General features: G+C 46.1%; 1 protein-coding gene across 1 annotated transcript in view; it reads right to left on the reverse strand.

The window, feature by feature from the left end:
- LOC126236083 (ATP-binding cassette sub-family C member 4-like) overlaps positions 1-20,407 on the reverse strand; it is a 251,908-nt gene that overhangs the window by 93,919 nt on the left and 137,582 nt on the right. Inside the window, exons 10-11 of the mRNA XM_049945146.1 lie at positions 7,598-7,884; positions 3,300-3,483 (exon numbers count right to left, since the gene is read on the reverse strand). Coding sequence (XP_049801103.1) covers positions 3,300-3,483; positions 7,598-7,884 — 471 coding nt within the window. The remainder of the gene's footprint in view (positions 1-3,299; positions 3,484-7,597; positions 7,885-20,407) is intronic.

Raw genomic sequence — 20,407 nt, forward strand, 5'->3', positions numbered from 1 at the left:
AACTTCGTCTTGTTGCAACAACACTGTGTTCTAGGCGGTGGAATTCCAACACCAGAAAAATCCTCTGTTCTAAGGAATAAACCATGTTGTCTACAGCACACTTGCACGTTGTGAACAGCACACGCTTACAGCAGAAAGACGACGTACAGAATGGCGCACCCACAGACTGCGTTGTCTTCTATATCTTTCACATCACTTGCAGCGCCATCTGTTGTTGAAAATTGTAACTACTGTAATTTCGAAAGTTTGTCCGCCTGAAAATGTACTGTTGTCCCAAGCATATTGCAACAAACGGTGTATTTCTGTCGCTGCTCGTTTAGTTTTTATTGCCGTTTCAAATATACCGGTCATTTTTGAAACACCCTGTATTTTGTCAAAGGGATTGTAAGATGTATTTGAAAAAAAAAAAATACCAGCTATTAAATTTATGTAAGTAACTTTACTTTTGTTTGCCATATAAGGCAATTGGCTGCAGTTCACATTTGTATGCATGAGACGTAGCCACTGAAAATTTATTGTTCTGTTATATCAGGCAGCTGTACAGTGGAACATATTTTAAATAATAAAAACTGAGGTTGTGTATTATAGAAACACACACGTTAATAGCGGTCTCCCCACGTATATGAACTTTCTGCAGCCACCTGAACAGAAAGTATCTCAGTTATCAACCAGAAATGAAATAAATGATAAAATGATTTAAATCAGTTTATCGCCTTACTATCTGCTAGCTGTTCCACAAATACCTCCTATACTGAGTACTTCGGTGAGATACTTCCAACGAGAGAAGGGGAAACAGTTTCGTAGTCGTGATGCAAGTAGCTAAATGTTTCACCCATTACCTAATAGAAACCTCTACTATTCTTATGAGTTTTTGTTGTTCCATCAGAGACAAAATGCTGACATCTTCGTTTGTGATTTATACAAGTTTTAATAGCCGAACTCTGTGACAGCGTGGTGACCAACAGCAGGCGGATTATGGAAGACAAGTCAAAAAGGTTGGAATTTGCAGCCCTTAGTTCCTTGGCAGTTGCAATCCTCCTCCATTATTTGCGTTATGGGCAGAAATAGGGAACATTTACTCATCTATCATAGCAATAAGCGTTTGGAGCGTCATTCTGAAGAGCGAGCTACTTCGTGCTAGCCATTATGGTCTGGGCCCCAAGACCACCAAGGAGTACTCACGTTCGCTGCTCACTTATTTCAACCATGCCCACGTTTTTTTTCTTCAGGACAGCGGAGATTCACAGGCACGCTAGCTGGCTAATCCTACGAGACGCCATTTGGGTGCCCGCTTGCCTCTTTCCATATGTTCCATGTTTAGTCACTACCTGCAAAAATGTTGACTAGATTTCTTGCAGAGTGAAAGCGAAGTATGGAATGAATTCATGTCCGATCCATTTGATGCGTTTCGCATAGTACAAAGTTTTATCTCAACATGCGCTTCAGAAGGAAGACAACGTTCTCGTCAAGAACCGAGATCTCAGAGCACGTGGTGAGGTGTGGTCGGTTGGTTTGGAGGGAGGGGGGCGGCGGGGGCTGGGGGCATGTTTGTGATTGAGAATAATGGATTAAGTTCATTGCTGTAAGTGCTTCCAGGAAACCTAATGACGTTTGTCTTTTTCTTCTGTCGCCAAATTTCTGTAGTACTTTATGTGATATAAGTAGTAAACTTTTGGAAACTCAGTTGGTTAATAATGAGTAATGCATAGATTAATAAGTCAAACGCTGCGCTAGAGAAAAAAACCCATTTCTCTAAGTCACATTTAGTGGATGCCATACTGTAAGTCAACATATTTTCTTGTGAATTTCCAATGGGAGGATTAGCTAATTCGGTTCGGGAGCTGCGTGTTTTGTCCCCTAAAAATACATATAGTTTCCTCAGCACTCAGCTCGTAGCTCAAGTGAAATGTTTTATACTGAGTGGAAAAATGAGAAAAATTTTGCTTTTTATGGCGCAAAAAATGCTATAAGCTCTGGAGAAAGAAACGCTCAGCGAAAGGCCAGGCTTTTGCTATAGAACTCTTCTATTGATCGTCAACGCGATTTATGTTTGTTAGTTAAACATTCAAGTGACTTTCAGCCGAATAGCGTGTGTATAATTGTAATTTAGCCGCATAAAAATAATTGAACATAATTTTCCGTGGTCCTTTGGAGGAGGAGGAGGTGTTGCAGGATGTTCGGGAATAATGATAGATGTTAGCGTATGTACACTGAAATGATTTCGTGAAAACAAGATGTTAAGAAAGGTATGATGCAGAAAATGTTTTCTGATATGAAGACAAAGATATTTTAGTAATTTTTTGGCTACTGGAATACAGTGAAAGTTGTTAGAAACATTTTTCATTTCTATAGTCCGCTACCCTTAATATCATATGGTTGGTTAGAGCTTTGAAGGAGAAAATTTCTGGAATTTGCTGTTGCTGTAAGTAATTCTTTCAACGGATCGCTATATTTCACTTACGCGAAGGCGACGTTAACTTGTTTTATCTTCAAGTAAGTAAAATAAAAAAATCCACTTCACGAGATTTGACCGCAAATATGACACAGCGTGGTAGTGGTGGTGCATCTGTCGTATACTTGGGCTCTCATCTACTAACACGGGAGATGCAACAACAGTTTTCTGAAACATTGGATCCGTATTTTTTTTCTGCAATTTTCAGACCGTAGCTGGTTACCAAAGGAATTTTTCTCACGAAACATGGATCTTAATTTCACTTGCTCATTACATTATTAACAGCAAACTCACCTTATTGGCTTTCTGATACAGTGTTTTGACCCGATATTCTGACGACCGACTTCTCAAATATTTATTACTTACGATACTTTGTTTCACTTAACTAAGTCCGATTAACACTTATACTTTGTACTTCTACTGTATCAACTCGCATTTTGTGACTTCGTATTTATGCCGCAGAGCAAATGCTGTCTTCAGTGTCTAACACGCCCACGTGTTTGTTTTCAGATACTGACATCCTGTTTAGTTGCGAAATATGATTCAAGTCCTCTGGCGTTACATAAGGTATAAGATGTGCATTTAATCATTGCTGATTAACAGCTAATGCGTCACACCTGTTAGCTCAGACAATTTAAAAAAAATTGATTTAGAGTCTGATCACTGAGCGTAACACACCTTAGACACTATAATTTTAGCGAAACTTCCGTGTGAATCTTAAGTTTTAGGACCACTGATGGAAGGCTCTGCCAGCTGGCAGTGTTCAGATACAAACACATTTCGTTGAGTGTCATATTAATAATTGTCCGGCGAAGCCGCTGTTAGTGTTTTGTCTACTGACACACACCTCATTGAGGACAATGATGTTGCTGGCGGCGTGCAGGTGCTGGATCTGGTGAGTGACGAGGATGCGCGTCTTGTTAGACAGCAGAGAACACACGCACTGCTCGAAGAGATGCTTGCCCACGTGTGTGTCCACCGCCGACAGCGGGTCATCCAGCAAGTAGATGTCCGCGTCTCCGTATACCGCCCTGGAACGAGATAAACGTAATATAACCAGTCATGCCAAAACCACGGCACGTCTCACACACTTGGGTTTCAAAGCTGTTAGGAGATTGCGCTGATTTCTTAGTACAAGTGGAGAGGCATCAAAGTTGGAATGCGCAACTGGTGAAACTGTTGTCTAAAGTTTTAAAGATACACTCCTGGAAATTGAAATAAGAACACCGTGAATTCATTGTCCCAGGAAGGGGAAACTTTATTGACACATTCCTGGGGTCAGATACATCACATGATCACACTGACAGAAACACAGGCACATAGACACAGGCAACAGAGCATGCACAATGTCGGCACTAGTACAGTGTATATCCACCTTTCGCAGCAATGCAGGCTGCTATTCTCCCATGGAGACGATCGTAGAGATGCTGGATGTAGTCCTGTGGAACGGCTTGCCATGCCATTTCCACCTGGCGCCTCAGTTGGACCAGCGTTCGTGCTGGACGTGCAGACCGCGTGAGACGACGCTTCATCCAGTCCCAAACATGCTCAATGGGGGACAGATCCGGAGATCTTGCTGGCCAGGGTAGTTGACTTACACCTTCTAGAGCACGTTGGGTGGCACGGGATACATGCGCACGTGCATTGTCCTGTTGGAACAGCAAGTTCCTTTGCCGGTCTAGGAATGGTAGAACGATGGGTTCGATGACGGTTTGGATGTACCGTGCACTATTCAGTGTCCCCTCGACGATCACCAGTGGTGTACGGCCAGTGTAGGAGATCGCTCCCCACACCATGATGCCGGGTGTTGGCCCTGTGTGCCTCGGTCGTATGCAGTCCTGATTGTGGCGCTCACCTGCACGGCGCCAAACACGCATACGACCATCATTGGCACCAAGGCAGAAGCGACTCTCATCGCTGAAGACGACACGTCTCCATTCGTCCCTCCATTCACGCCTGTCGCGACACCACTGGAGGCGGGCTGCACGATGTTGGGGCGTGAGCGGAAGACGGCCTAACGGTGTGCGGGACCGTAGCCCAGCTTCATGGAGACGGTTGCGAATGGTCCTCGCCGATACCCCAGGAGCAACAGTGTCCCTAATTTGCTGGGAAGTGGCGGTGCGGTCCCCTACGGCACTGCGTAGGATCCTACGGTCTTGGCGTGCATCCGTGCGTCGCTGCGGTCCGGTCCCAGGTCGACGGGCACGTGCACCTTCCGCCGACCACTGGCGACAACATCGATGTACTGTGGAGACCTCACGCCCCACGTGTTGAGCAATTCGGCGGTACGTCCACCCGGCCTCCCGCATGCCCACTATACGCCCTCGCTCAAAGTCCGTCAACTGCACATACGGTTCACGTCCACGCTGTCGCGGCATGCTACCAGTGTTAAAGACTGCGATGGAGCTCCGTATGCCACGGCAAACTGGCTGACACTGACGGCGGCGGTGCACAAATGCTGCGCAGCTAGCGCCATTCGACGGCAAACACCGCGGTTCCTGGTGTGTCCGCTGTGCCGTGCGTGTGATCATTGCTTGTACAGCCCTCTCGTAGTGTCCGGAGCAAGTATGGTGGGTCTGACACACCGGTGTCAATGTGTTCTTTTTTCCATTTCCAGGAGTGTATATTATCATAGTCCAATTCCGGTGCCATCTGAAGCTCACGTAAACATTACTCTCTTCATATTGCCTAATTAATCAAATGGCAGGTAGACCAGTAAAGTACTCGTATTTTGTTATTTGCGCATCTTACTTCAGTGCTGTGGTCTTTTCTTGTGGGAAAGAGGGATGGGGGGGGGGGAGGCGGGTTGAGAGTGGAGTATCCGTAACAGATTTCCGATTTCCACTAAATATTTTGGTATGCGTGTATTTTCAAAAGAAATGTAGTGCATCTCGCAGATTGGCAGTTTACTAAGAGCACATTCATTTTGATTTACATGTAGCAAGGGACCCATAAGACGCTACTGAGATAGCTACAGTATAAATGTGAATATTTTGAAGAAGAGATGATCGGAAAATAGGTTCATAAATTCTCTAATGGCACTACGGACTTCAAATGTGGTTTTCATTAAAGTAGTCGTTAAATAAAGACAGGCTGGAGATTTGTCGTCTGAGTGGTGCTATGATGGTGCAATTTTATAAGCTCTCAAAAGCTGAGTGAAGAGGTTAGAAACATTGCCTGCAGCAGAATTTTAAAATGGGAAATGCATGTACCGCGCTCTTATGTTGTGGATGCTATTAAGTAATTTAAACATTTAATTTCCACTGACAACACTGTTCAATTAGATGGGTGCCTCAATTGCATAGGTTAAGTTCTTCCAGTCTTTTGGAAAAATACTGTATTCGTCGCACCATTAGTATAAGCTCACCGCACGATAAATTAGCCACTTGGAGTGTAGAAGACAATTTCAGAAGTCTGTAGGTAAGTATGGGACAAGGTGGCTGGCGGCAAACTGCTGTAGTAGCGCAACGTGAGATACCCGAAGATGTCTCGTTCGCTGTGAACCATAGTGTAAGCAAAACCGAGGTAACGGAATGACAAAACTGGATAATAGCTTTCAGATATACCAAAGGCCCTCGTTTGAAATGAAATGTTGGTTTCACTGGTGCATTGCTTGGTACTGTCTTAATGATTTACCAACAGCGAAACGATGTCTATGAGAAATTTCAGTCGACTTGTTAGAAAACAACGGTAATTATAGACAGAAGTATCCAATGAGTTTCACTACTTGTGACTAACAGTTGCTTTGGTAGGGGGTAGGAATTGTCATGGTACGTCAATGCTTGGCTTTCGCTGGTAATTTTCACGGAGATTCACTACACGGACTATTGGAGCAAAGATGGTTACAATAGCTGATTGGTCACTCTTAGTGAAGGTTCCCCAGTTATATAGGAGAAAAGGAACAGTGAACTGAGGAATGCTAGAAGCTTGTGAGACAAAGTACGTGTGAATAGTGCAGTCTTGCTCTCTATAAACACGTCTTTATGTAGGCATGAAAGTGGCGTTGGTAACTGGAGGAGAGCCGATGATGACGTGATGATGATGATGTATATCCATTGCTTGGTAGCAGGCTGCTGATGTGACGGGTACCTTAGATATGCCACACCGAATTGCTTGGTAAGGTTTTTCTGGTATCGTACGGAGATTGTGTTCCTGTACCGTAGTTGGCAACGCGAGGACATTAACGAGGACTCGCTGCAATCTGCAACGACGTATGGAAGGCGCTCCTGAAGAACACGCTTCCTTTCGCCACGGTAGCGCCCTTATGCTGAGGTCATTATAGCGACGAGCCAGCAAGAGATCTGCCCAGTTCGAGACCTCATGTACTGCAGAATCATAATTGTCTATGACCAATGAGTAGTGAAATCTCAGATGAACTTTTAGGATTGTTAATGTCGAACATTGTACTTCAAGAGAGCAGTTCGTTAATTAGTGCATCAAGTGATGCTTTGCTAGTCCGTGAAAGTTATGAATTATCCAGTACTCCTGTTGCAAAAAACTGTCGAAGTTAAGTAAATCTTTTATTCGTTTATGTAATAAAGTGAACTATATTTCATGTGTTCTAGTGCAATGGTCCTAGAGCAATCAAAGAACCCACAATTTTGACCAGATGGAAGTAGTATTGCCTGGTCACAAGAGTTTTGTAATTAAAATTTCATCTTGATGGCTATAAAATTACCAGGCATATCCTCACAGGTCAATTATAGCACCAACTGGAGTGCACCTGCCAATGCTTCGCTTGAAGGACGTGCAGGAGCTATCTCACATCTTGACTGGCCCTCGAAGTTCCTAGCCATGAATGCCAATGAAAATAAACACAACATTCGTCAGAGGCAATATCAGAAACCTCCAGGATTAGTAATGTCAAGGCTGGGCGGATAATGACACCCCACACTGACTGCCTTGCCTAATCTATGTTACAGTAAATATCGGCTGTTATGGCATATAGAGGTGTAACATGCAATTAGGTATATGTAGAGTTTTTTTCTGCTTCTGTGCTATTTATATTTCACAGTAACTTTCATAATGGCCATCCCAATTCAGTACTGTGCAGAAGATACCAGTATTTACTGGCATCAAGGTTTGCCACTTTCAGATCCACCTGAGAGACATTTTACATGGAGATACTTCTAAGGGCGACAGTACCTGGCGAGGTTGATGCGCGCACGCTGCCCCCCGCTGAGGGTGGCGCCCTTCTGCCCAACGACGGTGCCGTCCCCGCGTGGCAGCAGCTGGAAGTCCCTCTCGAGCGCGCATGCGCGCACCACCTTGCGGTACCACTCGTGCTGGTAGGGCCGTCCCAACAGGATGTTGTTGCGCACGGTGCCCGCGAACACCCACGGCTCCTGGCTGGCGTACGCCACGCGGCCGTTCAACGACACGCGGCCCTCCGATGGCTGCAGCTCACCCAGCAGTGCCTGCAGCACTGAACTCTGTAACAACAGGAAGCAAAAGAAGAGTCAGTAATCCGCACCGGTGCTTTGAGCCTTTGAAAAGAGAGAGAATGGAAATATCACTTCCGATCATTATTTTGCAGTCTGTAAGAGTGGGCATATTTTGCATTTTCGTAAGAGTATTCGGCAATGACTAGTTTTCTATGTCAGCAGCCATAAGCTGTTCAGCTGCTTTTCCTTATGAATTTTTGGCCATTGGAGCAGTTAATGATAGTGCCACATGGCAGCATCCTATACCGCCCTACTATTATGAAATAGGGACAAGAGGACTACACCAATACTCCGAAAGTCACAGTAAGGCGTGCGGCCGAGGTTACTTCTGGCAAGTTTCACCACTTCCCTGTTTCATTCGCGAATGAGAGCAGGACGAATGAGCGCAGGACGAGTGAGCGCTCTGTCATGTGACAGACTTAGGTCCTTTTACATTGTTTCAGTAATACGTCTTCTTAGCACTTTCCTAATGTGCTCTGTGACACTTTACGAATGGGAGAAAATTTTTCCATTAGCTCGTTCTTTTTCATTGGAAGACTCAGATCTTTCAGGGTGTAGTACCGTTTATATCGCCATTACACAGTAGCTATTTCTTCGGAAAATGAATCGTCGATGGAGCTCTTCTTCCAAGTAGACCTACTTTAGTTCACAGATCTCTTAGCACGTCCACTGATGTTTTGGGCGCTATTCTTCTGTACCTGGGATGGAGATTGGAATTTTTGTGAATATATCTGTGTGAGTGGGCTTCCTCTTGACTTTGCGCCCTAAAGTTCCGTCAGTTTTTCTAACTACTGTTATATCCAGCAATGGAATCACTAGGACATGATGTTACACTGATTTAACCATTATGTCCTCAAGCCTCGTTTAGCAATGACTACAGAAATGTGTGTCTTATGAGGAGCTCCTCAACGATTGTACCTCATTATTTTCAACTCACTGGATACAGACTTTGTGCTAGCTGAATTGCTGGTACTACTTTGGATTTCACGAGTTATTTCTTCTGCTGATTTGATGCAATTTTCTACGACCACCATCCCCAATGCTGAACTGCCCGTGTCCGTTAAGACACGTCTGCCTGGTTTTGGTTTAGCTGTGGTTGTGCTTTCGCGTTGTCGTTCAGTCACATCACCATTAATCGAACTGAGCAGCTTTAGAAGGGGTAATGTGTCCTGATGGATTTGTTACTCAGGTGATATCGAACGTCTGGTCGACGATAGAGGTCAGTGAGCCCGCCTGAGCGACCCACTCTGTTACTGTTTCTCGAGTTTCAACACAATTCTCTCGCCATTTTAAATGGCAAGTCCGTGACATCTAGTGATCAGTTCCACGTTATATATGGATAGTTTGATCAGCTAGCGTATTTACAGGCGTCGTCTGTGATAGATGCGCCGGAGTCGAGATACGGTTGGTGGGGAAGGGGGGTAGTTCCTACAGTCTAGTTGTGGTGGGCCAGTGTTTCCCTAGTCATCCTAAATGGGTTGCAGGGGAGACCTAAGAGGTTGCTATTATTTTTCCAGGACGATAGTCGTTTCGAAGCACCTGATGGGAAACAAACGCTACAAACCAGTAGCTGCAGGCAGTATTTTCCTGTGAAGTGATTAGCTCGAGTGGGTAAGGGCCAATAAAATTGCCTGCATGCGGTTACTCTTGTTGGCTGAAAGGCCTATATGTTAAATAACTTTGTGGAGCTCTTCCGGATCTCGTGAAATCGAGGGCAGTCTGTCAGTAGCCCTCTTGAGCATCAGAGTCAAGGGAACTTTGCAGTGGAGGTACTGACATATTATTAGATTTCTGTGTTCGGAGACTTACTGTTCCAAGTATTTCGTGCAGTACGGAAAGTCGAGAGAACTGGCAAGAACATTTATCGTGCGAAGATGTGGATGGCCGGAGGTATTATGCTTGTGGACGGTTAGTATTTTAGTTAACGAGGCCGGCTTGATGCGGTTTTTGTTGAAGCTAAGACGAGTCGCGTTTTGCGTCACTCTTTTCCTATTGACTTTGAAATTTGTTTTGTTATGCAGACTAACGACGAGAATTATTAGAAGATGGAGGCGGTGTACAAATTGTTGGCAGCGTACGTATACTAGTTTAGTGGTCGTATCTCGCAATAGCTGTTGGCTTCCTACAGAGCGTTAATTATTAGCGGTCTTCATGTGAAATGGTTTTACAAGTGCAGTGTCCGGAGAATTGGTACATGGTCCTTCAAACGATTCCAATTAAATCCACGTAGCAGTACGCCGCCTATTTGTCTCGTGCGTGGATTCATGCCGCGATCGCGAAAGGGACATAGTACCACGCTACATACGCTCCGAGGCACGGACAAAAGGACTGTTTCGAAGTGGTATCTGTCCTACGACCTAACTGAACAATATGAAGTTGCGAGCCGGAAAGTAAATACCAGCACATTAGCGGCTGAAACGTACCATTGTGGTGAAACAAATTACTTATTTTCCAAAACCCTCTGGTCTGTAATTGTGCGCACTGATGCTTATCCCTATTACCTGCACATTTATAGCAACCAGCACGTTTTGTACAGGTCTATTTATGACATGGCAGGTTTCGGGCTTTCGTTCATCTTAAGTTGCAATTATACATTAATAAGGTCGATCAAATTGTTTCCTTTCGACGCCGTACAGCCCTGAGTCGGTAGGCCAATTAGATAAACTCACCGTGAGCATTGAGGCAATCGCACCATCGACGCACTAGGTTGAAGATACGCATTTGGTAAAAGGCCGAGTCCTGCTGCGTGAAAAGTACTTAACTGCCTGCTGCATATCGTCATCCGGCAAGAAACTTGGACCCTTTAGGGCCGTTTTTTTTAATGGACCATAGGCGTTATAATCGCGTGGGGGTCTCCCATGTGCCAGTAACGGATGGGACTGATCTCGCAGATCGACCGCAGTCTTTTGACGAACCACGACTAGCACGGAACTTTGAGCACCATCCCGTAACGACGGTTTCCGATAGGGGCATGCTGCCCCATACACATCCTTCGGAAAGACACGAATGCCACACTAATCCCTTGCTCATGTCGGTGCTTACATACCGGAATCGGAGTTGAGCTACGTTGCATATACGCTGCAGCAGCGCCCTCAGACGAAAACATTTTGATCGTCCCTTGTATATCTTTTTATGTAAAAAATTTGTATGGACTGCGTTTTGAAGGCTGCGACTGCACTATGTCCTGTAATTTGTAACTCTTTCTTATGTCCACAGCACCAACAAATTTTTATGTTCATTGATTCAATGCAACATTCGCCAACTGGTCGATCCCACGTCAACATGTGTGTGCCAAACGCGAACTGATGAAGCTCTGTCACAGTTGCATTACCGTCGTTGTCACAGTTGCTTACCTAGCGACCGAACAACAAATTGTGAGAAATGTGGAGATATGACCTCCAGTTTACTGTTGAATTAGAAAGCACTGTCACCAGTTACTCTAGTAACGTGCTACATACTGTACTGGAACTAAATAGCACCTGCGCGGTTCAAGAGTTTTGGCGGCGTATTTCCGATTTGTTATTTACACTTTATGTGAGTACACTTTAACTGACTGCATGGCTAAATTGCGGCTGTTCGTAAAGCACGCAAGACACACCTCGCAGCCGACTGTACACACAATGTAGCAGTCTATTGATGCAGCGGTGGTTTTACTTGCTTGTCAGAAGTTCCATGTACTGTAATCCAGCGATGACGGTACTATGGCGGAAATAATTCACTTTTTATACATGTTCGACCAACATTTCACTAAATTAATAAAAACTGGATAAAAATTAAAGAATCCAGTAGACGCTCACCTTCATTTTTGCTCATTCATGGCCTCTGATACTCATCCCGACCATTGATTTCTTATCTTAAAACACACTGTTCAGAATTATTTAACATTTGTACCACGGGCGCATTGAACAGCACATCTTGACTCAAATATCCTAATGTGCGTGATATTATGTAATTCTAAACGAGTACGACAGTTTCACAATAAAGCTTGAGTGTAATTTATGTACAGACTACTGGTGTCAAATGGCGATCGATTCAATACACTTCACAAATGTATACAATTTCTATTACATTCAGGGCCTGTTAAGGTCCAAATGATGCAAGCGGCCGCTCGGGTGCCCAGTTGAGAGATACCGTGTAAAACTTTTCTATATAGCTTGACTTTTTTTGTTTTGGTTTTAGGGCGCAAAACTGCTATGGTCATTAGCGCCCGGTCCGTGATTTAGGAAACAGTAAAAAACCGAAAATGGAAACCAGCAGCAATGGGAACGAAACTCAAAAAATTGGAGACACTAAAAGCAGAAGGAAGGCTTAAAAATCCACTACAGAAAGGGGTTGGTTGTCCCCAACAAAAACTTCAAATGACTGACGTCATTTCACTGGTACTAATAAACTCGAGAACGCGATCGGCCGAGCGCGTGTCAACTGATAAAATTGACGATATATCAGGCGACAGCTGTAGACGGGCGCGTAACGGAGTAAAATAGGGGCACTCAATTAAAAGGGGTCTTACCGTCCACAGCTGAGAGCAGTGGGGACAGAGTGGGGGAGGATCGCCGCTTAAAAGATGTCGATGGCTAAAAAGACAGTGCCCTATCCGGAGTCTAGTTAAAATTACCTCCTCCCGACGACGCGTTCGGGAGGAAGAGGTCCAAGCACAAGGAAGAGCTTTCACGACCCGCAATTTATTATGGGGAAGTGTCGACCAATGTGCGTGCCATAAAAGAAAAACACGACGACATAAAACGCTCCGTAGATCGGCAAAGGGAATCGATTGAATAGCTGGCCGAAGAAGAGAGACTGCAGCCTTGGCCGTTATATCGGCCGCCTCATTTCCACAGATACCAACGTGTCTCGGGAGCCAGAGGAACGTCACCGAGACGCCCCCAGGTGGAGCAAGCGCAGACAGTCCTGAATCCGGTGGACCAGAGGGTGGACAGGGTAAAGAGCTTGGAGACTGAGGAGAGAGCTGAGAGAATCTGAACAGATAACATACTATATCCGCGGATGGCAGCGGATGTAGTGGATACCCTGGAGAACAGCGTAAAGCTCCGCAGTATAAACCGAACACTGGTCGGGAAGCCGAAATTGATTTGGGGTGTCGCCAACAATATAGGCACTCCCTACACCAAACGATGTTTTTGAACCATCAGTGTAAATAAACGTGCCTTCCTTCATTTGTGCACATAGAGCAGAAAATGCCCGACGATAGACAAGTGAAGGGGTACCATCCTTGGGAAACTGACAAAGGTCACGGAGCAGGCAGATCCGGGGACGGAGCCAAGGCGGTGTTTTACCCCAAGTTGTCAAGAAGGTTTTAGGAAAGCGGAAGGAAAGAGAATGGAGCAGTTGACGGAAGCGGACTCCCGGTGGTAGTAGGGAGGAGGGGCAGCCTGCATACCCTACATCAAAGGAGGCGTAGAAAAAAAATGTCATGGGCTGGATTAGCAGGCATGGAAGACAGATGGCTAGCATAACGACTCAGAAGGACTGCTCGCCGATTGGACAGCGGAGGTTCAGCAGTCTCAGCATAAAGGCTTTCCACAGGGCTGGTGTAAAAAGCTCCGGACACTAAACGTAATCCACGGTGGTGGATAGAGTCGAGACGCCGAAGAATAGACGGCCGAGCAGAGGAGTAGACTATGCTTCCATAGTCCAATTTCGAGCGCACTAAGGCGCGATGGAGGCGGCGAAGGACCACTCGGTCCGCTCCCCAGGAGGTACCAGTCAGGACACGGAGGGTGTTGAGGGATCGCAGACAGCGAGCCGAAAGATAGGAAACGTGGGAGGACCAGCACAGTTTTCTGTCAAACTTAGCGACGTCCAAAAACGGAAGGTTGACAGGTCCTAGATGTAAGGAGGGTGGAAGAAACTCCTTACGTCGCCAAAAATTAACACAAACGGTCTTACTGGGAGAAAAACGGAAGCCGGTTTCGATGCTCCAAGAGTGGAGGCGATCGAGACAACCTTGAAGACGTCGTTCAAGAAGGCTGGTCCGTTGAGAGCTGTAGTAGATCGCAAAATCGTCCACAAAGAGGGAGCCCGAGACATCAGGAAGGGGACGATCCATAATTGGATTTATGGCAATGGCAAACAGTACAACACTCAGCACGGAGCCCTGGGGTACCCAGTTTTCTTGGGAGAAAGTGCGGGAGAGAGTAGTGTTCACCCGCACTCTAAATGTGCGCTCTGCCATAAATTCGCGAAGAAAAAGGGGCAGCCGACCTCGAAAGCCCCAAGAGAAGAGTGTGCAGAGGATGCCTGTCCTCCAACAGGTATCGTATGCTCTCTCCAGATCAAAAAATATTGCTACTGTTTGGCGTTTCCGGAGAAAATTGTTCATGATATAAGTGGAGAGAGCAACAAGATGGCCAACTGCAGAACGATGCTTTCGGAATCCGCATTGGGCAGGTGTTAAAAGACTGCGGGACTCAAGCCACCAAGCTAAACGGAAATTCACCATACGCTCCAAAACCTTACATACACTACTCGTGAGAGAAATGGGGCGATAGCTAGAGGGGAGATGTTTGTCCTTTCCAGGTTTCGGAACAGGGACGACGATAGCTTCCCGCCATCGTCTGGGAAAAGTACTGTCGGTCCAAATTCGATTATAAAGGTGAAGAAGGTAACGCAGACTATGGGTTGCTAAATGCAGCAACATTTGGATGTGGATACCATCCGGTCCTGGGGCGGAGGAGCGAGAAGAAGAGAGTGCATGTTGGAGTTCCCGCATGGAGAAAACAGTATTGTAGCTTTCGCGATTTTGAGAGGAGAAAGCAAGAGGTCGCACTTCCGCTGCACGTTTCTTCGGGAGAAACGCTGGCGGGTAATTTGAAGAGCTCGAAATCTCAGCAAAGTGCTGACCCAATGAGTTAGAAATTGCGACGGGGTCCACTAATGTATCATGCGCGACAGTGAGCCCAGAGACAGGGGAGAAACTAGGCGCGCCTGATAACCGTCGAAGCAGACTCCAAACTTCCGAGAAGGGAGTGAAGGTGTTAAATGAGCTAATAAAGAATTTCCAGCTTGCCTTCTTGCTATCGCGGATGACGCGACGGCATCGCGCACGGAACTGCTTATAGCGGATACAGTTGGCCAAAGTAGGATGGTGGCGAAAAACGCGAAGAGCACGTCGCCGCTCACGTATTGCGTCACGGCACGCCTCGTTCAACCAAGTAACTGGGGGGGGGGGGGGGGGGGGCGCCGGGGCAATTCGGAGGTGCGTGGTATTGAACATTCCGCAGCTGTAAGAATAACGTCGGTAATATGTGTGACCTCATCGTCGACGCTAGGAAAGTGACGGTCATTGAATGTCGCTAGAGACGAAAAAAGTGTCCAATCGGCTTGGGCAAACTTCCAGCGTCGCGGGCGCATATATGGCAGTTGAGGTTGCAGTCTAAGGACACATGGAAAGTGGTCACTCGAGTGTGTATCATCAAGGGCGAACCATTCGAAGCGCCGAGCTAGCGGAACAGTACCGACCGAAAGGTCCAAACGAGAGAAATTTGTCGTGGAGGCAGACAAAAATGTAGGGACCCCAGTGTTGAGGTAAACTAGATCCACTTGGTGGAAGACGTCTAGCAATAGTGAGCCACGTGGACAAGGATGTGGAGATCCCCAAACCGGGTGGTGGGCATTGAAGTCCCCAACCAGCAAATAGGGGGGTGGAAGCTGACCAAGATGATGAAGGAGATCAGCTCGTGCCATTGGTGTGGACGATGGAATATATACAGTACAAAGAGAAAAGATATATCCAGAAAGGGAAAGACAGACAGCGACAGCTTGGAAGGAAGTGGTTAAGGGGATTGGGTGATAACGGAGAGTATCATGGAGAAGAATCATGAGTCCTCCATGGGCTGGAGTGCCTTCAACAGAGGGGAGATCAAATCGGATGGACTGAAAATGGGGGAAAACAAAGCAGTCATGGGGACACAGCTTTGTTTCCTGAAGACGGAAGATGACAGGCGAGTAGGATCGTAAGAGGATCGACAATTCATCCCGATTGGCTCGAATGCCGCGGATATTCCAGTGGATAATGGACATAGGGTGAACAGAAAATGGAGGAATGTGACCAAGGTTGCCGTCAACTCAACGACTGCTCAGAGCTTGCGACCGACAGCATGGAATGGCATTCAGCCGAAGGCAGAAGATCCTGATCCATAGGTTGTTCAGGAGCAGCTCCTGCCACCAGCGATCGGCCGGTTGATCGGCCGCCAGCAGTGCGCCTCGGCGACACAAAAGAGGGCCGAGGGCGATTTCCGCCAGGTGGTGCTGTGGATGGGACACGCCTTGGCGGAGAAGGAGATGAACTCGGTTTCTTAGTAGCCTTCTTGGAAATATGTTTAGATGAAGGAGGAACCGATGGTTGTGAAGTTGGGGTACGTAAAAAATCTTCACGAGTATGCTCTTTTTTCGAAGTCTTGGTGTCTGACTTCTGGGCTCGAGATTTAGCAGAACCCGATGAAGGGTGAGCCATAGAGTGGGCAGGCGAAAGTGGTGAGGTTGAATGGGCGATCTTTGCGCTGGCCGATCTGACGACCGTGGCACTAAAGGTGAGGTCGCAAGTCTGCGTGGCCGCCTCCTGGAGAAGCAAGGACAGTGCTGTATTTTCCTGTGTGAGGCACGGTGGGCTGTCGACTGGCGAATAATTTTCGAGCAGCAAAGGTCGACACCTTTTCCTTCACTCTGATTTCCTGGATGAGCTTTTTGTCTTTAAAAATGGGGCAATCTCGAGAGGAAGCAGCGTGGTCACCCACACAGTTGATGCAGCGAGGGGATGGAGGTGCACAAGCACCCTCATGGGCATCCTTGCCACACGTAACACATTTGGCCGGATTGGAACAGGACTGGCTGGTGTGAATGAACCGCTGACACCGATAGCAACGCGTAGGGTTTGGGACGTAAGGGCGAACGGAAAGTATCTCATAGCCTGCTTTGATTTTCGATGGGAGTTGAACTTTGTCAAATGTCAAGAAGACAGTGCGGGTTGGAATGATGTTCGTGTCAACCCTTTTCATAACTCTATGAACAGCCGTTACGCCCTGGTCAGACAGGTAGTGCTGAATTTCTTCGTCAGACAATCCATCGAGGGAGCGTGTATAAACGACTCCACGCGAGGAATTAAAAGTGCGGTGCACTTCAACCCGGACAGGGAAGGTGTGGAGCAGTGAAGTACGCAGCAATTTTTGTGCCTGGAGGGCACTGACTGTTTCTAACAACAAGGTGCCATTCCGTAATCTGGAACAAGACTTACAGGACCTGCAATTGCGTCGAGACCTTTCTGAATAATGAAAGGGTTGACCGTGGAGAAGTCGTGACCTTCGTCAGACCGAGAAACAACAAGGAACTGTGGCAACAATGAAAGAACTGTCTGTGGCCGAGACTCAGTGAACTTACGCTTGTGAGCAGACATAGTGGAAGATGAGGAAACCATTGCGAAAGTATCCCCCATGATTACCGGCGTCTCCGATGGCGCGCTCCTCCCTTGTGGGGGCCCTCTCTGAGGGCACTCCTGCCTTAGGTGACTGTTCACACCTCCCGACAAACGGACGGAGGGACCAATCGGCACTTTCGGAAGGTATCAGCTCGGGTAATCACCCCTCCCTGGGCCTGGCCGTTACCAGGGGGTACGTACGTGTCCTACCTGTCTACCCGGGGTGGGGAATTACGCGTTACCCCGTCACCGGCTACGCATGGAAATGCGTGGGTCGGCCTTCAGACACGCACAGGGAGGAAAAAAGAGAAAGGGAAAGGAAAGAAGAGGGGTCTCAAACGCCGCAGCGGAGAAAAGGGCAAAGAGAAAAGGTAAGGAAAAGAGAAGGACAGAGGAAGGACGAAGACTTGCAAGCGGAGAAAGCAAAGAAGTTGTTACAGTTTCGAACGTCCGTCTCCGGACGTAGGCACAAACCATACTCCCAGAGGGGGAGAAAGGGAAGGAAAGAGCCAGAGTTGAGGGGGGGGGGGCGAAGATGGGGGATGGGGAAGGATGTGGAAAGGGAAGGTATGCAGCCCGGAAAGGAATGAAGGCCACATTAGCTCGGGGTCCTGTGCTCGCTACGCACGTATCCACGAAAGAGTTGTGGACCCCCTGGGGGGATATTGCTTGTCATAACGGTACTCAGTTGCATTCCGGTGAATATGGTTTAGCCCGCGAGCCATTTGCGAAGTAACTGCGAATATGTGGTTACGATTAGTACTGACTTCAGTATAAAATATTGTCCTCTTATTACTATTCCCAAAGACTCCTCCCCACATGAATGATGGCCCTTCCCATTGTTCTGGTAGATTGCGTGCTCCAAGGATACACACAGCCGTAACGTGGGTGCAACCATAACGGAGGGGTAGTTGTGGTGGGGCGAGACAAATATGTGGTTCCTGAAGAGGGGCAGCAGGAGTTGCATGGCCAAAACTCTGGACAACTGACATTATTTGTAAAATAAGCCAACATCGCCTATCTGTGCTGATACTGCGAACGGCTGGAAGCAAGGGGAAACTACAGCCGTTTATTTTTTCTAGGATGCTGCAGCTATGCTATATGGTTAAATGGCATTCTCGTGGGCCATATAGACTAGATTCCGGAGGTAAAATAACCTCCAATTCGGATCTCCGGGTGGGGACTACTCAGGACACTGTCGTCATCAGGAGAAATAAAACGGACGTTCTATGAAATGGAGCGTGGAATGCTAGATCCCTTGATCGGGCAGATAGGTTAGAAAATTTACAAAAGGAAATCGATGGGTTGAGGCTAGATATAGTGGGAATTAGGGAACAAGACTTCCGGCCAGTTGAATCCAGTGTTATAATATCAAATAGGGGCAATGCAGGAGTGGATTTAGTAATGAATAAGGAAATGGAACGTAGGTAAGCTACTATGAATGGTATGATCAACGCATTACCATGACCAAGATATACACGATGTCTACACCCACCACAGCAGTATGAGTTTATATGCCAACTAGCTCTACAGATAATGAAGAGATTGGAGATATGTGTGATGAGATACAAGAAGTTATTCAGCTACTTAATGGAGAAGAAAATTTAATTGATATGGAGGACTGTAATTCGATAGTTGGAAAAGGGAAAGGGAAAGAAGAAATGTAGTAGATGAATATGGAGTGAGGAATGGCACTTGGTTTAAGTATCAAAGGAAATTTGTATACTAGTAAGAGACCTGCAGACATCAGAAGTTTTCTGATTCGTTATATCATGGCGAGAGAGATTTTGGAACCAGATTTTAAAATTTAAGACATTTACAGGGGCAGCTTTGGACTCTGACCACAATTTACTGGCTATGAACTGTACATTAAAACTGAAGAAATCAGAGAAAGGTATGAAATTAAGGAGATGGAACATGGGTAGCTTAAAAGAACCAGAGGTTGTTGACAGTATCAGAGAGCATTAGGGGACAACTGAAGAACAGGGGAAAGTAATACAGTAGAAGAGACGTGTATAATTCATGTTATAGTGAAGGCTGCAGAGGATGAAATAGGTACGAAGACAAGGCCTGGTAAAAATCCTTTAGTATCATAGTAGATACTGGATTTAACTGATGAAATGAGAAAATATAAAATTGCAGGAAATGAGGCAGGTGAAAGCGAATACAAACGTCTAAAAAATGAGATGGATGGGAAGTGCAAAACGGCCAAGAAGGAATGGTTAGAGAACAAATGTAAGGATACAGAGGCATGTATCGCTAGAGAGACAAATACCGCTTACAGGAAAATTAAAGAGGCATTTGGAGAAACAGAAGCAGCTGTATGAACATCAAGAGCTCAGATGGAAAACCAATCCCAAGTAAAAAAGGTAAATCTGGAAGGTGCAAGTATATAGAGGATCTACACAAGAGAGACGAACGTAGATGAAGAGAACTTACTTGAAAATGAGACTGGAGATACATACTGCGTGAAGAATGACAGAACTAAAACAACTAATTCGAAACAAGGTACTAAGGACAGACGACATTCTGTCACAGCTGGTGATAGCCTTGAGAGAGCCCGTCATGAGAAAAGTCATCCCTCTGGTGTACAAGATGTATGAGACGGGGAAATGACCTCACACTTCAAGAGTAATGTAATAAATCCAGTACCAAAGAAAGCAAATAGTGACAGGAGTATTACCGAACTATCAATTTCGTAAGTCATGGTTGCAAAATACTAACACGAATTATTACAGAAGAATGAAGAAACTCATAGAAACCGACCTCGAGGAAGATCAGTTTCGATTTCAGAGAAATGTAGGAACATGCGAAGCAATACTGACCCTGCGACTTATTTTCCAAAATAAATTAAGAAAACACAAACTTTTGTTTACAGCATTTGTAGATTTAGAGAAAGCTTTTAACAACGTTGATTGGAATACTTTCTCTGAAATTTTGAAAGTAGCAGGGGTGAAATACAGGGAGCTAAAAGCAGTACAGAAACCAGACGGCAGTTATAAGAGCTGAAGGGTATGAAAGGGAAGCAGTGGTTACGAATCTAGTGAGGCAGGGATGTAGCCTACCCCCGATATTATTCAG

This window comes from Schistocerca nitens, chromosome 2 (genome assembly GCF_023898315.1).
Source record: "Schistocerca nitens isolate TAMUIC-IGC-003100 chromosome 2, iqSchNite1.1, whole genome shotgun sequence".
Lineage (NCBI taxonomy): Eukaryota > Metazoa > Arthropoda > Insecta > Orthoptera > Acrididae > Schistocerca > Schistocerca nitens.